This window comes from Diuraphis noxia, unplaced genomic scaffold (genome assembly GCF_037042655.1).
Source record: "Diuraphis noxia isolate RWA-SAM2 unplaced genomic scaffold, SU_Dnox_SAM2 contig0004, whole genome shotgun sequence".
Lineage (NCBI taxonomy): Eukaryota > Metazoa > Arthropoda > Insecta > Hemiptera > Aphididae > Diuraphis > Diuraphis noxia.
In genome coordinates this window covers 47,636,187-47,648,475 of record NW_028301714.1, presented here as the reverse complement: position 1 = coordinate 47,648,475, position 12,289 = coordinate 47,636,187, and the positions used below count along the sequence as shown (strand labels likewise).

General features: G+C 25.9%; 1 protein-coding gene across 1 annotated transcript in view; it reads right to left on the bottom strand.

Moving 5' to 3' along the window:
* Window positions 1-7: 7 nt before the first annotated feature.
* LOC149056136 (dynein axonemal heavy chain 10-like) overlaps window positions 8-12,289 on the bottom strand; it is a 39,027-nt gene continuing 26,745 nt past the window's right edge. Inside the window, exons 45-64 of the mRNA XM_089225815.1 lie at window positions 12,112-12,289; window positions 11,769-11,927; window positions 11,392-11,524; window positions 11,127-11,307; window positions 10,499-10,696; window positions 8,515-8,846; window positions 7,843-8,379; window positions 7,537-7,758; window positions 7,040-7,320; window positions 6,781-6,938; window positions 5,866-6,615; window positions 4,185-4,366; window positions 3,700-3,859; window positions 3,410-3,626; window positions 3,189-3,334; window positions 2,774-3,122; window positions 2,260-2,609; window positions 1,324-1,491; window positions 1,038-1,217; window positions 8-356 (exon numbers count right to left, since the gene is read on the bottom strand). Of these exons, the coding sequence (XP_089081941.1) occupies window positions 60-356; window positions 1,038-1,217; window positions 1,324-1,491; window positions 2,260-2,609; window positions 2,774-3,122; window positions 3,189-3,334; window positions 3,410-3,626; window positions 3,700-3,859; window positions 4,185-4,366; window positions 5,866-6,615; window positions 6,781-6,938; window positions 7,040-7,320; window positions 7,537-7,758; window positions 7,843-8,379; window positions 8,515-8,846; window positions 10,499-10,696; window positions 11,127-11,307; window positions 11,392-11,524; window positions 11,769-11,927; window positions 12,112-12,289 (5,178 nt within the window). The 3' untranslated portion in view covers window positions 8-59. The remainder of the gene's footprint in view (window positions 357-1,037; window positions 1,218-1,323; window positions 1,492-2,259; window positions 2,610-2,773; window positions 3,123-3,188; window positions 3,335-3,409; window positions 3,627-3,699; window positions 3,860-4,184; window positions 4,367-5,865; window positions 6,616-6,780; window positions 6,939-7,039; window positions 7,321-7,536; window positions 7,759-7,842; window positions 8,380-8,514; window positions 8,847-10,498; window positions 10,697-11,126; window positions 11,308-11,391; window positions 11,525-11,768; window positions 11,928-12,111) is intronic.

Below are 12,289 nucleotides of genomic sequence, written 5' to 3'. Positions count from 1 at the left end.
TGTGCAAATAATAAAATAATTTAAAATTCGTGTTATTGATAATAGTAAATTATTATTAACTAATCAGTATTCATAATAACACAAACTCCTCGTAAAATCCAAAAGCTCTTATGCACCAATGTATTTAAATTGGCTTCAAATACACAATTGTCGTTCATCAATTTTCCTCGTTTCGAAGTCACGTATACTGGTATGTTAATTGAACTCTTGGGTAATTTTAGTAGGCGAGTTTCAATTGGATTAATAGCCAAAATCGGTAAATTTTCAAGCGTGTTATGAAATGTACATTCCGTCAAACATTGTTTATCCATATCCCAGCGTGCGCCCTCTAAATATAATCCTGTGATGTAACATCCCTTAAAAAACACAACATTTATATTATAATATAGGCAGCTAAAAATACTCATCTACTATCGGACTCTATTTACCTTTACAATATTATCTACTTGACTACTTATGAGTCGTATTAAATAATGGCCCGGTTGAAATTGACTAAGGAGTATTTTGAAATTTACAAGTTAATCGGTTGTAATTTAAATTTTACTTAATTAGGTGTAGGATTTTCAAAAAATATATAAAATATGTTTTTGTTGAATAAATTATATGACACAGAGGTAAGTATTATGAAAACCGTTTACCCTAAGAGGTAAACCACCAAAAAAAGTATATGGTTTATGAAGTTAGACAATCAACTGAAGGCCATTATGGAGCTTTTTACTAAATTGGATGGACCACTTAGTGTTATTGAACACTATTCCTTATGGGCATGAGTATCAATTTCGAAGATATAAACATTTCCGAATTATTATACTCTGAGTTAATAATGCACCAATAACGAAACATTTAACAGCAGTTTTTCAATTGAACTATTGAACTATATAATATTACCTACCTTAATTCTAAGGAATAAGCGCCAGGCCTAGGAAAAATATCCCAGTTGACCTAACCTAGAACTGGCACTAGTTGTATATATTTTTATATTGTACTTAAATTTGTTGCTCTTTACGCATGGGTATAACTTAGCGTTTTATACTTACGGCGTCTGGTTCTCGTTGAACTTCACTTTCACAAGTCCATTGAGTTACAGATGTATAAAACATACTCTGTTCAATTGACCAGCCATATTTTCTACATGCCAATTGTATCAAAGATGTTAGATAGGATTTTGGCGAATGTAACCCTGATAGCCACATGACTAAAGGTTCTCTGATTTGGCTCTGGTGAACCATACATAAAAAATATGTATTAATTTAAAAGTAGTATTTTAGTACAGTGTTAATATGATTAATGAATTAAATCTGAAATGGAACGTTTATATTTTACCCAATTCGAATACTGAAGTGTACGTTTCGTAAGGTGTTCAATATAACGTGGCAATGATTTAACTGTCTGTGGTGATAATTTGCTCCAGCATCCTGGGACGCGTCCGGCGTATAAACACGTTGAAACTTCTTCTAGCATTGTATTCATTTCCACTTTTCCCAAAAATACCTATATAAAATTATAAATATAATTTTATTTTTATTGATCTTAAGCATCAATAACTATGATCAATAGCATTTTGTTGGGAGGTTACAGTTGGTTGAAAAACACGTGTATAATATGGGGCAAGGATTCGTCACTAAAAACCTAGGTGGTCGCCTATCCGGGAACTAGTGATGTCGGCCAATACTTCACCTCAAAATTTGTTTATGACTAAGGTTATCAGCCCTCTCTTGGGAATAATCTATCTATTTCTCTAAAGCGAGTATTATGATAAATCAGTAATTATTATAAAATATCGTCATTGAAGAATATGGTTATTTAATATTTATGGACATTTAAATGCTCTGAATGGCTCTGTAAAATAATACAATTTAGATTACAGCCATCATAATGTAATACAAATATTTTTTAAATAAACAGTTTATTTTTGTTATTACTTTTATGAATCTATATTTAAAGGTTTCGGTTAAAAATTAATAGTAAATTAGTAATATAACTATTTAAAATATGTTGTTATTGTGAAACAAATGTATTTTTAAAAAAATGAATTAAAATAATTTTAAATTGTATTTAGATTCAAAAACAGCTAAATAAATTCTTGAACCTTAACTAGTCCCCTTCCCCTTTGTGAGTGGTAAAACTCGCTTCTGGTCCACCAAACCACACTAGTTCCCCCCCCCAAAAAAAATATATATATATATATATATAAATAAAATATAAAAATTGTTATACGAGTATATAAATAAATAAACAAAAATATATATTAGATTTTACCTTTGAGAGCTGAGATAGAGAGTTTCTTATTACGCATAATAACGCATTAAAATGTTCAAGTTCGTGAAGCAAAACTATGATATTAGGAGCAAAAGATTTATCTCCGTAAAACGTTTTCACCTTATTAAGATTATAGAGTTCAGGCAATGATTTTAAAATGTGTTCAGTAGTATTTTGTACAACTCTATCCCAATCAGTATTTTTGTCATCGATTGTATCAATACTTGGATATAACTTTATCATATCCGCCCACAAATGACTAACTAAATTATTATGGTATCCAAACAAAACATTTGGATTTAATCCGCAAACTTTTGGATTAATAGATATTGGCAATTCATTTACTGCTTCTATTATGATAAACAAATAAATTATTTTTTATAAATTATAATAAAATATTTGTAACTTTATAAAAAAAAATAATAGTCTGTAGTATTATTATGTGTATTTTTTTATGACTGTGTCTGCGTGTGTGTGTAACTATATAAGAATTAATTTCACAAATAATGCTTACCCATCAGATTGAGTTCATTACTTTCAAATAACTTTTTTTCCACTTCTATATATTTTACCTCCTTATAACAATCTTTACAATTGTAAAAGCTAAACGGTTGGTAAGAACTATATATAAAATCACCAAAATATTCATCCACGTATGTCAAAAGAATTCTGCGATCATAGCTATCAATCACTTTTCCTCCATATATGATTTCACCGATTAGATATTTTAATGATGACCAAGGTATTTCATCTGGTTTACTTTTTTTTAAAAATATAGCAATTATTTGTTGACACATATCAAATTCAGAATATTCAAAATTATATGATAAACTCCATCCAAATTGATTATACTTTTTACGTTCCTAAAATATAAGTGTAAAAACTTAGGTTATTTATTATAGCTAAGAATATTTAATGTAAAAGTTTACTAATAATATTCCGTGGAAAAATAGTAAAGCGTATATTAAAGATTTGAAAGCAGGATGAGAATTTCTATCTTCTTGATCATTAAAATTATATTTATCTAAAGCATTCTGCATACACATTCTCATATGATTTGAAGGTTCAATGATAACTATTTCAAAAATTGTAGGGTAAAATATATTAGTTTAGTGTTTTGGATATTCAGTACAATTAAATAAAATGTTACCTTTTAATGACCTGAGCAAAAGAGATATTGGAAATGATTCGCTGAGTGGTGAATATCCATTAAATATAAGCCATAATCTAAAATTTGGATGCCAACTTTCATTTGCTTGTTCTAATATACATTCAATATCATACAAAAAACGAATAGAAAAATTACAGTTTTGAACTATCAACCAATTACCACGGTGCATTGCTGATTTTAAAGCTAAATAAATAACCTAATAAACACATTATCTATAATTTATTTTATATTGTGAAGAATATTTATTTATTAATATAGTTAAAACTCACATTCTCATCGAAAGTTCCTAATGAAAGAACTTTGAACGTAGGACCAGTAATATCATTTTTTTGTGCAAGATTAGTCAGATCTTTGGCTGGATCTGATCCGTCATTCAATATCAATACACACGGAGTTAAATTTGAAAATTTTTTATGTATGACTTCAAGACTATAAATGATAATACAAATTAGTATACAATTTAAAAATTATAGAAAGGTGTTATATAACCAACTTTACACAACTATATATATACATTATACACTATATACACTATATACAGTACAGGTACACAAATATTGTAAGGAATACTTTTTTAAATAATATATATATACAGGGTGATACTTTTATCAAACAACACTCATTATTTCAAAAATTATTGAACACCCTTTAAGTGTTGTTTGATAAAAGAATCACCCTGTATATATATATATTCAGCTTAGATAAACTAAGTATAGTAAATATTAACGGATTTTAGAAATATCTATGTATTTACTTTGTATTTTTTTTGTTAATACAACTCTCGTTATTTACTTCAATTATTTGATAAACATAATTTTTAACAGACTGATACACTCGATCAGTTCGAAAACATCTTATTAGCATTAACACATCAAAATATTTGTTTGTTTTTATAGGTATAGTACTTACAGACTCGGGATATTCTGAATAAAACCACTAAAAGACAAAAATATAAATATGATTATTTTATAAATATTAAACTAATAACTATAGTCTATAAGTGTAATAATTAATAATTCTATATTTTAAAAGTACGTACCTACCTACTTAATATCATTGATTATAAATACGTATTAGTTTACGTTTAATATATAAATATTTATAATCAATGCTAATACCTATTGTATTTAAGACGTTATGGAAATATAGATGTGTAAAAAAACATTTTATGAAATAATATAATTTAAAACTATTTTATATGAATATTAGTTTTATTATTAATGAATAAGAGCGACTTATGCTTAAAATATAAAATACTGATATACACTTAAAACATTAAACATAAAGAAAAATATTAAACTATAAATATAATACATAAATATTTTATAACATTCAGGTGCTCATAACATTTATCTACAGGTTTTATTAATTATGAAACCTAGCGCCTGCTACATTTTCAATTATAATATAGGTAAGTACATTTATTTTCATGATAACTTCCTATCTATAATCACTGAATAAATTGTCTATTACTAATTGCAGCCATTCGCTATACATTTACTACCTTCAAGTTCTTTTATCCAATATTAAGTATAAAATATCAATCTTCTACTCTCATAATCAAGATCAGAAATTTCCTATTTACTATCATATAGATAGATTTTGGTATACGATAAGTATGGGTAGTACAGAGGCGGTTTGAGTATACTATTTTTGGTGCACTGCACCACCAATGTTAGGGGGGTGGGTGGTCTTGGTTGAGCATGTGCTGACCGCAATGTTTAATAAATGAAAAAGTAATAAAGTACCTAATCAATGACATATGATAAATGATAATCGTGGCTGAAACTGTTGAATGCGTCGAGTTAAGAATATAAGGGCCTTATAATTATAAACTATAAACTTATTAAAAAATATTTATTTGTAATTTCTATTATGGTGGTGGGGGTGTCTATATATTGTCTTGCACCACTAAGTATAATACATTCAAACCGCCTCTGTGGGTAGATGCATGCACAGGATTTTGTTTTGTGGGTCATTTAAACTTTTTTAAATATAATATATGTTTTTTATTTTATAAGAAAAAATAAGCTTAAAAAATAAAGAAAGTCAATTTGGGGATGGTTAAAACCCTCAAAAACACTCTCTGGGCACACCCTTGTGTATAAGTATCGCTGTATCTGCCATAAAGAAATAGCTGTTGCTGTATTTGTTGAGAAATTAGCTAAATCCATGAGATCTCTATAAAAAATCCCGTGGACAGCAATATTCTTGTCAGCAATTTCTTCTCCCCACAACTAACATTATAATCTTCGTTTTGCATTTCTACAACAGGACGTTATTTAATTTTTGTTTGATTAGGTATATTTTAATTTTTAGATAATGTTATTATTACTTCAACTATAATTTCCGTGACTATAGTACCTACCTAACATTGTACTTCTACATAAAAATACAAAATAAAAAATATTCTACAACTAAAAAATATAGTTTACCTCTTTCCAAGTGTCAATGTTATTACAAATATGTTCAATCAAATTTGAAAAATGTTCAAAGCTGGTGCTCAAATTAACAACATTTTTCCAGCATTTATTTGATAACCATGTTGTTGGATTTTTTATGGTAACATTTTCAGAGCCTATATTTCCTTTGATGAAGAATGTTAATTCAGAATTCAATAATTGTCCTGCATGTTTTTCTAAAGTACATGCTATTTGAAATAAAAATAATAAATTGTGTTTTTGATAAATACTGATACTACTAAATTCAAAAACATCATTTGTTAGTTGATCGATAATATTTGAAATCCTGTTAAATACATTTTGATCTTTTTTTGCTAAATCGATTGAATTTAAAAACAATTTCATAAAAGATTTAATTGAAAATTGATATAATGGGTCAATATCTTTTAATCCATAAAGAGACATATAAAATAAAGTGCCTTTTTGTGAAATAGATTTGTAAATATCTCTAGACTGATCCATTAAAGTCATTGATTCAACAGACAATTTTAATTCTGTAGAACATAAATCAATTTTTAATTTTATATCTTCAAGTTTATTATAAAGATGCGGATTATCAATCAAAAGCTCTGCGCAGTTTATGATTTCTTTTATAAACGCATTTTTTAATGTTTCGAGTTCTTTTTTATGTTGATACATATTTTTTACTATAAATTCTTTCTTATCTTCTACTTCTTTTATTTCATGTTTGATCACCAAATTAAGTAGCTGATCTTCCAACCCCTAAACATAAAATAAATATACATAGAAACATATCAAAATAGTTTAATCTAAAATGAACATAAAATATTACATTAAAGATATAATACAATTAAAAACCTATGTAGGTTAGGTAATTCCTAAACAATTTTAAAAATTATTTATTTATACCATATTATTATGGCTTACTTCTTGTGTGATTGAACAATTTATTACAGTCATATTGGAATAAATTGATGTAGTAATTTTTGGGTTAGTTTGTTTAGTCATCAAGTACAATCTGAAGTTTTGATTATATATACATTTATTATCATCCATCTCAATATATTCAGAATCAAATGACTCTGCTAAATAAATAAACATAAACACATATGTTAAAAAAAAATTATATTTTACAATGTCTGTGTAACTTGATTCTTAAGAACCTTCGCTAACTGAACTTGCTTACATTGTATACTTTGATTTAATAAGTCTTTTATGTCTAAATCCATGTTTTCAAAATCAATAAACATTACTGAGTTTCCATATTGCAAAGCATTTTTTAAACGCACAATATAGTTGTTATCAGCAAATGAAAGAATTTGTAATGAGTTATTTTTTTCATGGTTTTTAATCCAATTAAATCCTTGATTATGTGGGTCAATACAAAGAGGAAATCGATTAGATTGAGTCATCAATATTCCATTTTGAATTGTATATTTGTCACAAGGCAAACCATTTGAAATCAAACTATAGAGAACAACAACAAAAGAGCAATTCTAAAACGTATAATTTACTAAAAATAAAGTATGATATTAAATTTTAAAAATGATTCAAATGAATGTAGATACCTTTACTTTATAATAAGTAAATTAAAAATGTTCAAACATTGTAAATATGTATATATTAATTACAAATAAAGTAGGGAATGACTAATTAATGATAAATATTTATAGATTTATTTACTCATATATCACTTTTTCATCATTTATTTCTTTTTCTAGTTCAATTTTCAAGTCAATAGGTAATTCTAGATCAATAATATGATTGTACCAATCGTTAAAAATTATTTTTTCACGATATTCCAATGAAAATGGGCCAGCATAGACTAAAAATGAAGCATTCAGTAAACAATTACCGATTATTTGATTTTTTATTATGGTTTGATTTTCTAAATCTATAATCCATCTAAAAATATTAATATAATATTAAATTGTGATTAAGTTATAGTAATATTTCAATCAATAAAAAAATTTAAGTTATATTTTTTACCTTTCGTGTACAGATTTTAGTCCTTCTATAACCTTATCAGCATATTCAAATTTAATTTTCAATGAACAATTATTTTTTTTTAGTTCAATATTTTCCTTCGATAAATCATCTAATGATTTTTCTAAATTTGATAAAGTGCATCGAGTATTTTCTAAACTATCTTCATGTTCTTTTAGTTTTAAAGTAGCATTAAGATAATCTTTATCAAATTTATTTATCTTATTTTTTAATGGTATAATGTCTTGATAAATATGACAGTATTTTAATACAGACTCGATAAAATTTAATATGCTACATTCCACTTTGCTAATAGTTTGAATATCAATTGTTTTTTTCAAAAATTTTAACTTAGTTCGTACTTGAGTTTGATGTCTTTGATTAATTTTATTTGCGTCCAATTCTTGTAAATTATTTAGAAAATTTGGTTCTTCAATCATTTCACAAAGACTTTTCCATGAATTCATATCTTTAATACCTCTTAAAATAGCTACACATTCAAGTAAAGTAATAACTGATTCAGATGGTGTGTCCAGAGATCTAAATAAGCATTAATATTATAATTAAACACTTAACATTTTTCATCCTATGTTCAAATATTTTTTTGTGATTGTTGTTAAAATAATTTTATAATTTCAATACAAAATACATAATTTTAATAATAATGTTGCTTACTTTAATTCTGATAAATCGTCTGCATTAATTTCGTTCAATAAAGTTCTACTAGTACTTAAAACAGGTAATGTTTTATCGATTAACTCTTGCATTTGTTTTTTTGTGTTTATAATTTGTTCATTTCTTAAATTTAATTTTTCAGTACTATTATTCACAATAGATGTTAATTCATCTATAAGTATACGAGTGTCACTAATTTGTTTCATAAGTTGTTGACACATTTCGTTTTTCTGTATTATAGATAAATCTTGCTCAAGTAATGTATCATTTATCCTACCAAGTTCTAAAGTACTTTCTTCAATTTTTTCTAAACCACTCTGAATCTGTTGAGACTTAAAAAAAATATAATTTAATAAAATAAATTGTTAAATTTAATGTAATATAATATAATGAGCATAACATAAATTATTAACTAACTTACATATCATCTATAAATTATGGATGACAGATGAGTCTGAAATATTATATTCAGAAAAGAATTTTATAACATTGTAGAATTAAAATAAAGGTAGACGAATACAAATAATACAATATATTTGGTATATAGTCAAAGAAGCGGGGTTATGATGACGGAAAATGACATACAGTGGTGTTCCGAAGACAGATCAAAATGTGTGATGTGTGGGAGGTGTACCGGTGAATGTATTAAGTATGATATAAATGTATTAATAATTATTATATTTATACTATTAAAAACAAAACAAAAAATGTAATAAAAGCTTCAGGTCTGAAAATTGTGCAACATACTGTGTATAACACAATACAAGTTAAGATAAGATTATAAGAATGTAATATATGTATACACAGTAACGTACTAATGGGGTTATGTTCAGGTGTCAGATCATCCAATATGAAAACAATCCCCCCTTGGAATTCCGGTCTAAGTATGCCACTGCATATATACATATATATATATATATATAATATATAGATGTAAGTTGTATTACTAAGATTACATACAGAAAACAGAACATTAAATAAGTATATAGATAGAAAAATATAATTACAATTAACGGGAACATAGAAAATGTATATGTTTAATAATATAACCAGCCCTATGTTTCTAAGTTGTTTGTTAGTACTGCACCTAGTACTGCAGTAATTCACCTATTATCGAACTTTAAGCTTTGTACATTACCTTAGTCTCTGCGTTGTTCTTTTTTACAATATTTTAATTTGTATACAGTGTATAAGCATTTTTGAATTGTGATAATTTACAAGTCCATAACTTAAAATTAATATTTCATAAAATAACCAATGTAGAGGCACAGGTAATGTGCTTAACTTAAAGTTTGATGATAGGTGAATTTACTCTAATATTAGAATAGCGAGACAGGGTTGATTCTCGTTTTAGAGGACTCTACCATCTATTTGTTGTCTCAGTCTTACAAGTTCAAAAACATAGCAAATTTACGCTCAGCAGATCACGTTCGGCTCCGTTAATTTAAAAATTATAACGAATCGACCTATTATGAAACTTGATAGTAAGAACATTATATGTGTTTGTATGTGTATTTTTTACGATAATTCAATTTTGTAGCAAGTTACGTGTATATAAAAAAGCGTAAATTAAAAATGCCCATAATACTCACTTAAAACTAAGTTATCGTAAATACCTAACACACAAAAACAGATAATTTTCTTACCATCAAGTTTCATAATAAGTCAATTTACTCTAATTTTTAAACTAACGGAGTTAAACGTGATTTTCTAAGCATAAATTTGGTATGTTACGCAATTGTAAGACGTAGACAACAAATATGTGTGTAGCGTCCTCTTAGTAGGTATACTTTGTTAGTTTCGGTAAAGCACATCATGCGATTCAATTAAAATTTATTATTTAGCTCAGATTTAACTTAATACCTTATATTGTCATAATATGAATTGTAAATTGTTGTTATTACACCTATTAATGATACACCTATTAACATTTTAATGATTTGATTTTATAAGCTTAAGTTTAATTTATTAATATAATTGATACCTTAATTTGTAACAGATTCGATTTTTTTTTAACTAAATTCTTGTAGATTTGAGTACAGTCCACTAAATGTTTCAATGTGAAACAAATCTTTCGAGTCGTATGTTTGAAAAATGATTTTGCATAGTTTTCTGCAGATCTATGCATATAAACACTTTGCTGTATTACATTATTAATGTAAGCATCAGGAGTAACTTGATCCTAAATGCAATAAATTAATTGAGTGAATATGAATAATATCATAGTTGTGTATTACTTAAAAATAAACAAGGCATTTCATTGTATTATAGTTTCAAACATTTTTAAATACAATAGGGCTATGTGAATTCCATTTCTTGTCACTATTTGAATTACAGAATTTTGTTATAAAAAACTATTGTATTTTATACAAACTTAATATAATTATTAAAATTTAAATGTATAAAACAATAAAACATGATAGTATGGAAAAGAATGTCGGTTCTGAAACATTTATGTTACATTCTTGTGAGGGAATAATGGTCCATCAAATATTTAATTAATTCAAAGCGCACAAAAATACCTATAAATTATAAATTATAGGTATATAGTTAAGGAACCGACATCCCCTTAGTAGGCACTCATGTAGAAAAAATTATTTAAAATATCCTACGTTTATTAAAACTTTTTCCACCACAGCATGTAATGCCTCTATAGGCCATTTATTAATCCAGTCAACATAAGTTTTATTCACAAAACCGGGGTAATTCCGAAATATCAATCTAAGGTTGTTTCCAGGTGACATTAATAGCACGATATGAAGATTGTTTAGACAATTTTTTAAAAACATATCCCTAAATTAAATAAATATTAAAACAAAAAACAATTACTCATAATATAGATATGTAGTTTAATTTAATGCATGATAAAAAACTTACATTGTGATTTCACTCGATGTATTTATATTTATATCTTTAATAAGCTGTACCATTTCTAAATTATCTTTTTGATCTAAGTATAACGAAGGTACAAACCCGTTAATTAATATATTATTGATAAATTCTAAAATTCCTAATCACATGAAAAATATAAACAAATGTTGCACATTAATATAATATAATATCTTATAAAGATACAAAAATATTTTTTTTTTTCTACAAAAAGAAATTATATTTAACGAAATAATGTTTAACATAGTGAAATAAATGGAATGAAAATAAATTTAATTTATGTCTTATTTCTTACAAATACCTACATTGTCATTTGAAAGTTATAATTTGAAATGTTAATACTTAATTATATTGTTTTTAATTACCTTCTTCAATAACATCAACTTTGTCTACTATGAAAACAGTAGGCTGATTTTTTATTCCTACTTTCAAAAATATATTTTTCAAATCATGTTTAAACTTTTGTTCATTCATTTTAAAATTATGTTTTGAATGAAATGAATTATTTATAAATATTTCATAGCCTAGAAATTTATAAATACTTTAAACTTATTAAACTAGCATATAACTATAATAATTGAAAGTAAAAATAAATAACGCAATTATGTATCATTTTCACAATGGTTATACTTATTCTATACTGGACTAATGAATAATGATTAGATAGTTATGATCGGATTATAATCACAAATTGTGAAATGTCATTACCAGATGTGAATGCAGCTAACTTAGAGAGTGACTTTTTTCCATTTCCACTCGATCCAATCAACAAAACATGCCCTCTATCCATTCTCAGCATACGATGAATTCTTATTAAATGATCTAATGCATCATTGAAAAGTACCATGTCTAATAAACCATGATATTTTTTATACTCTAATAGTAT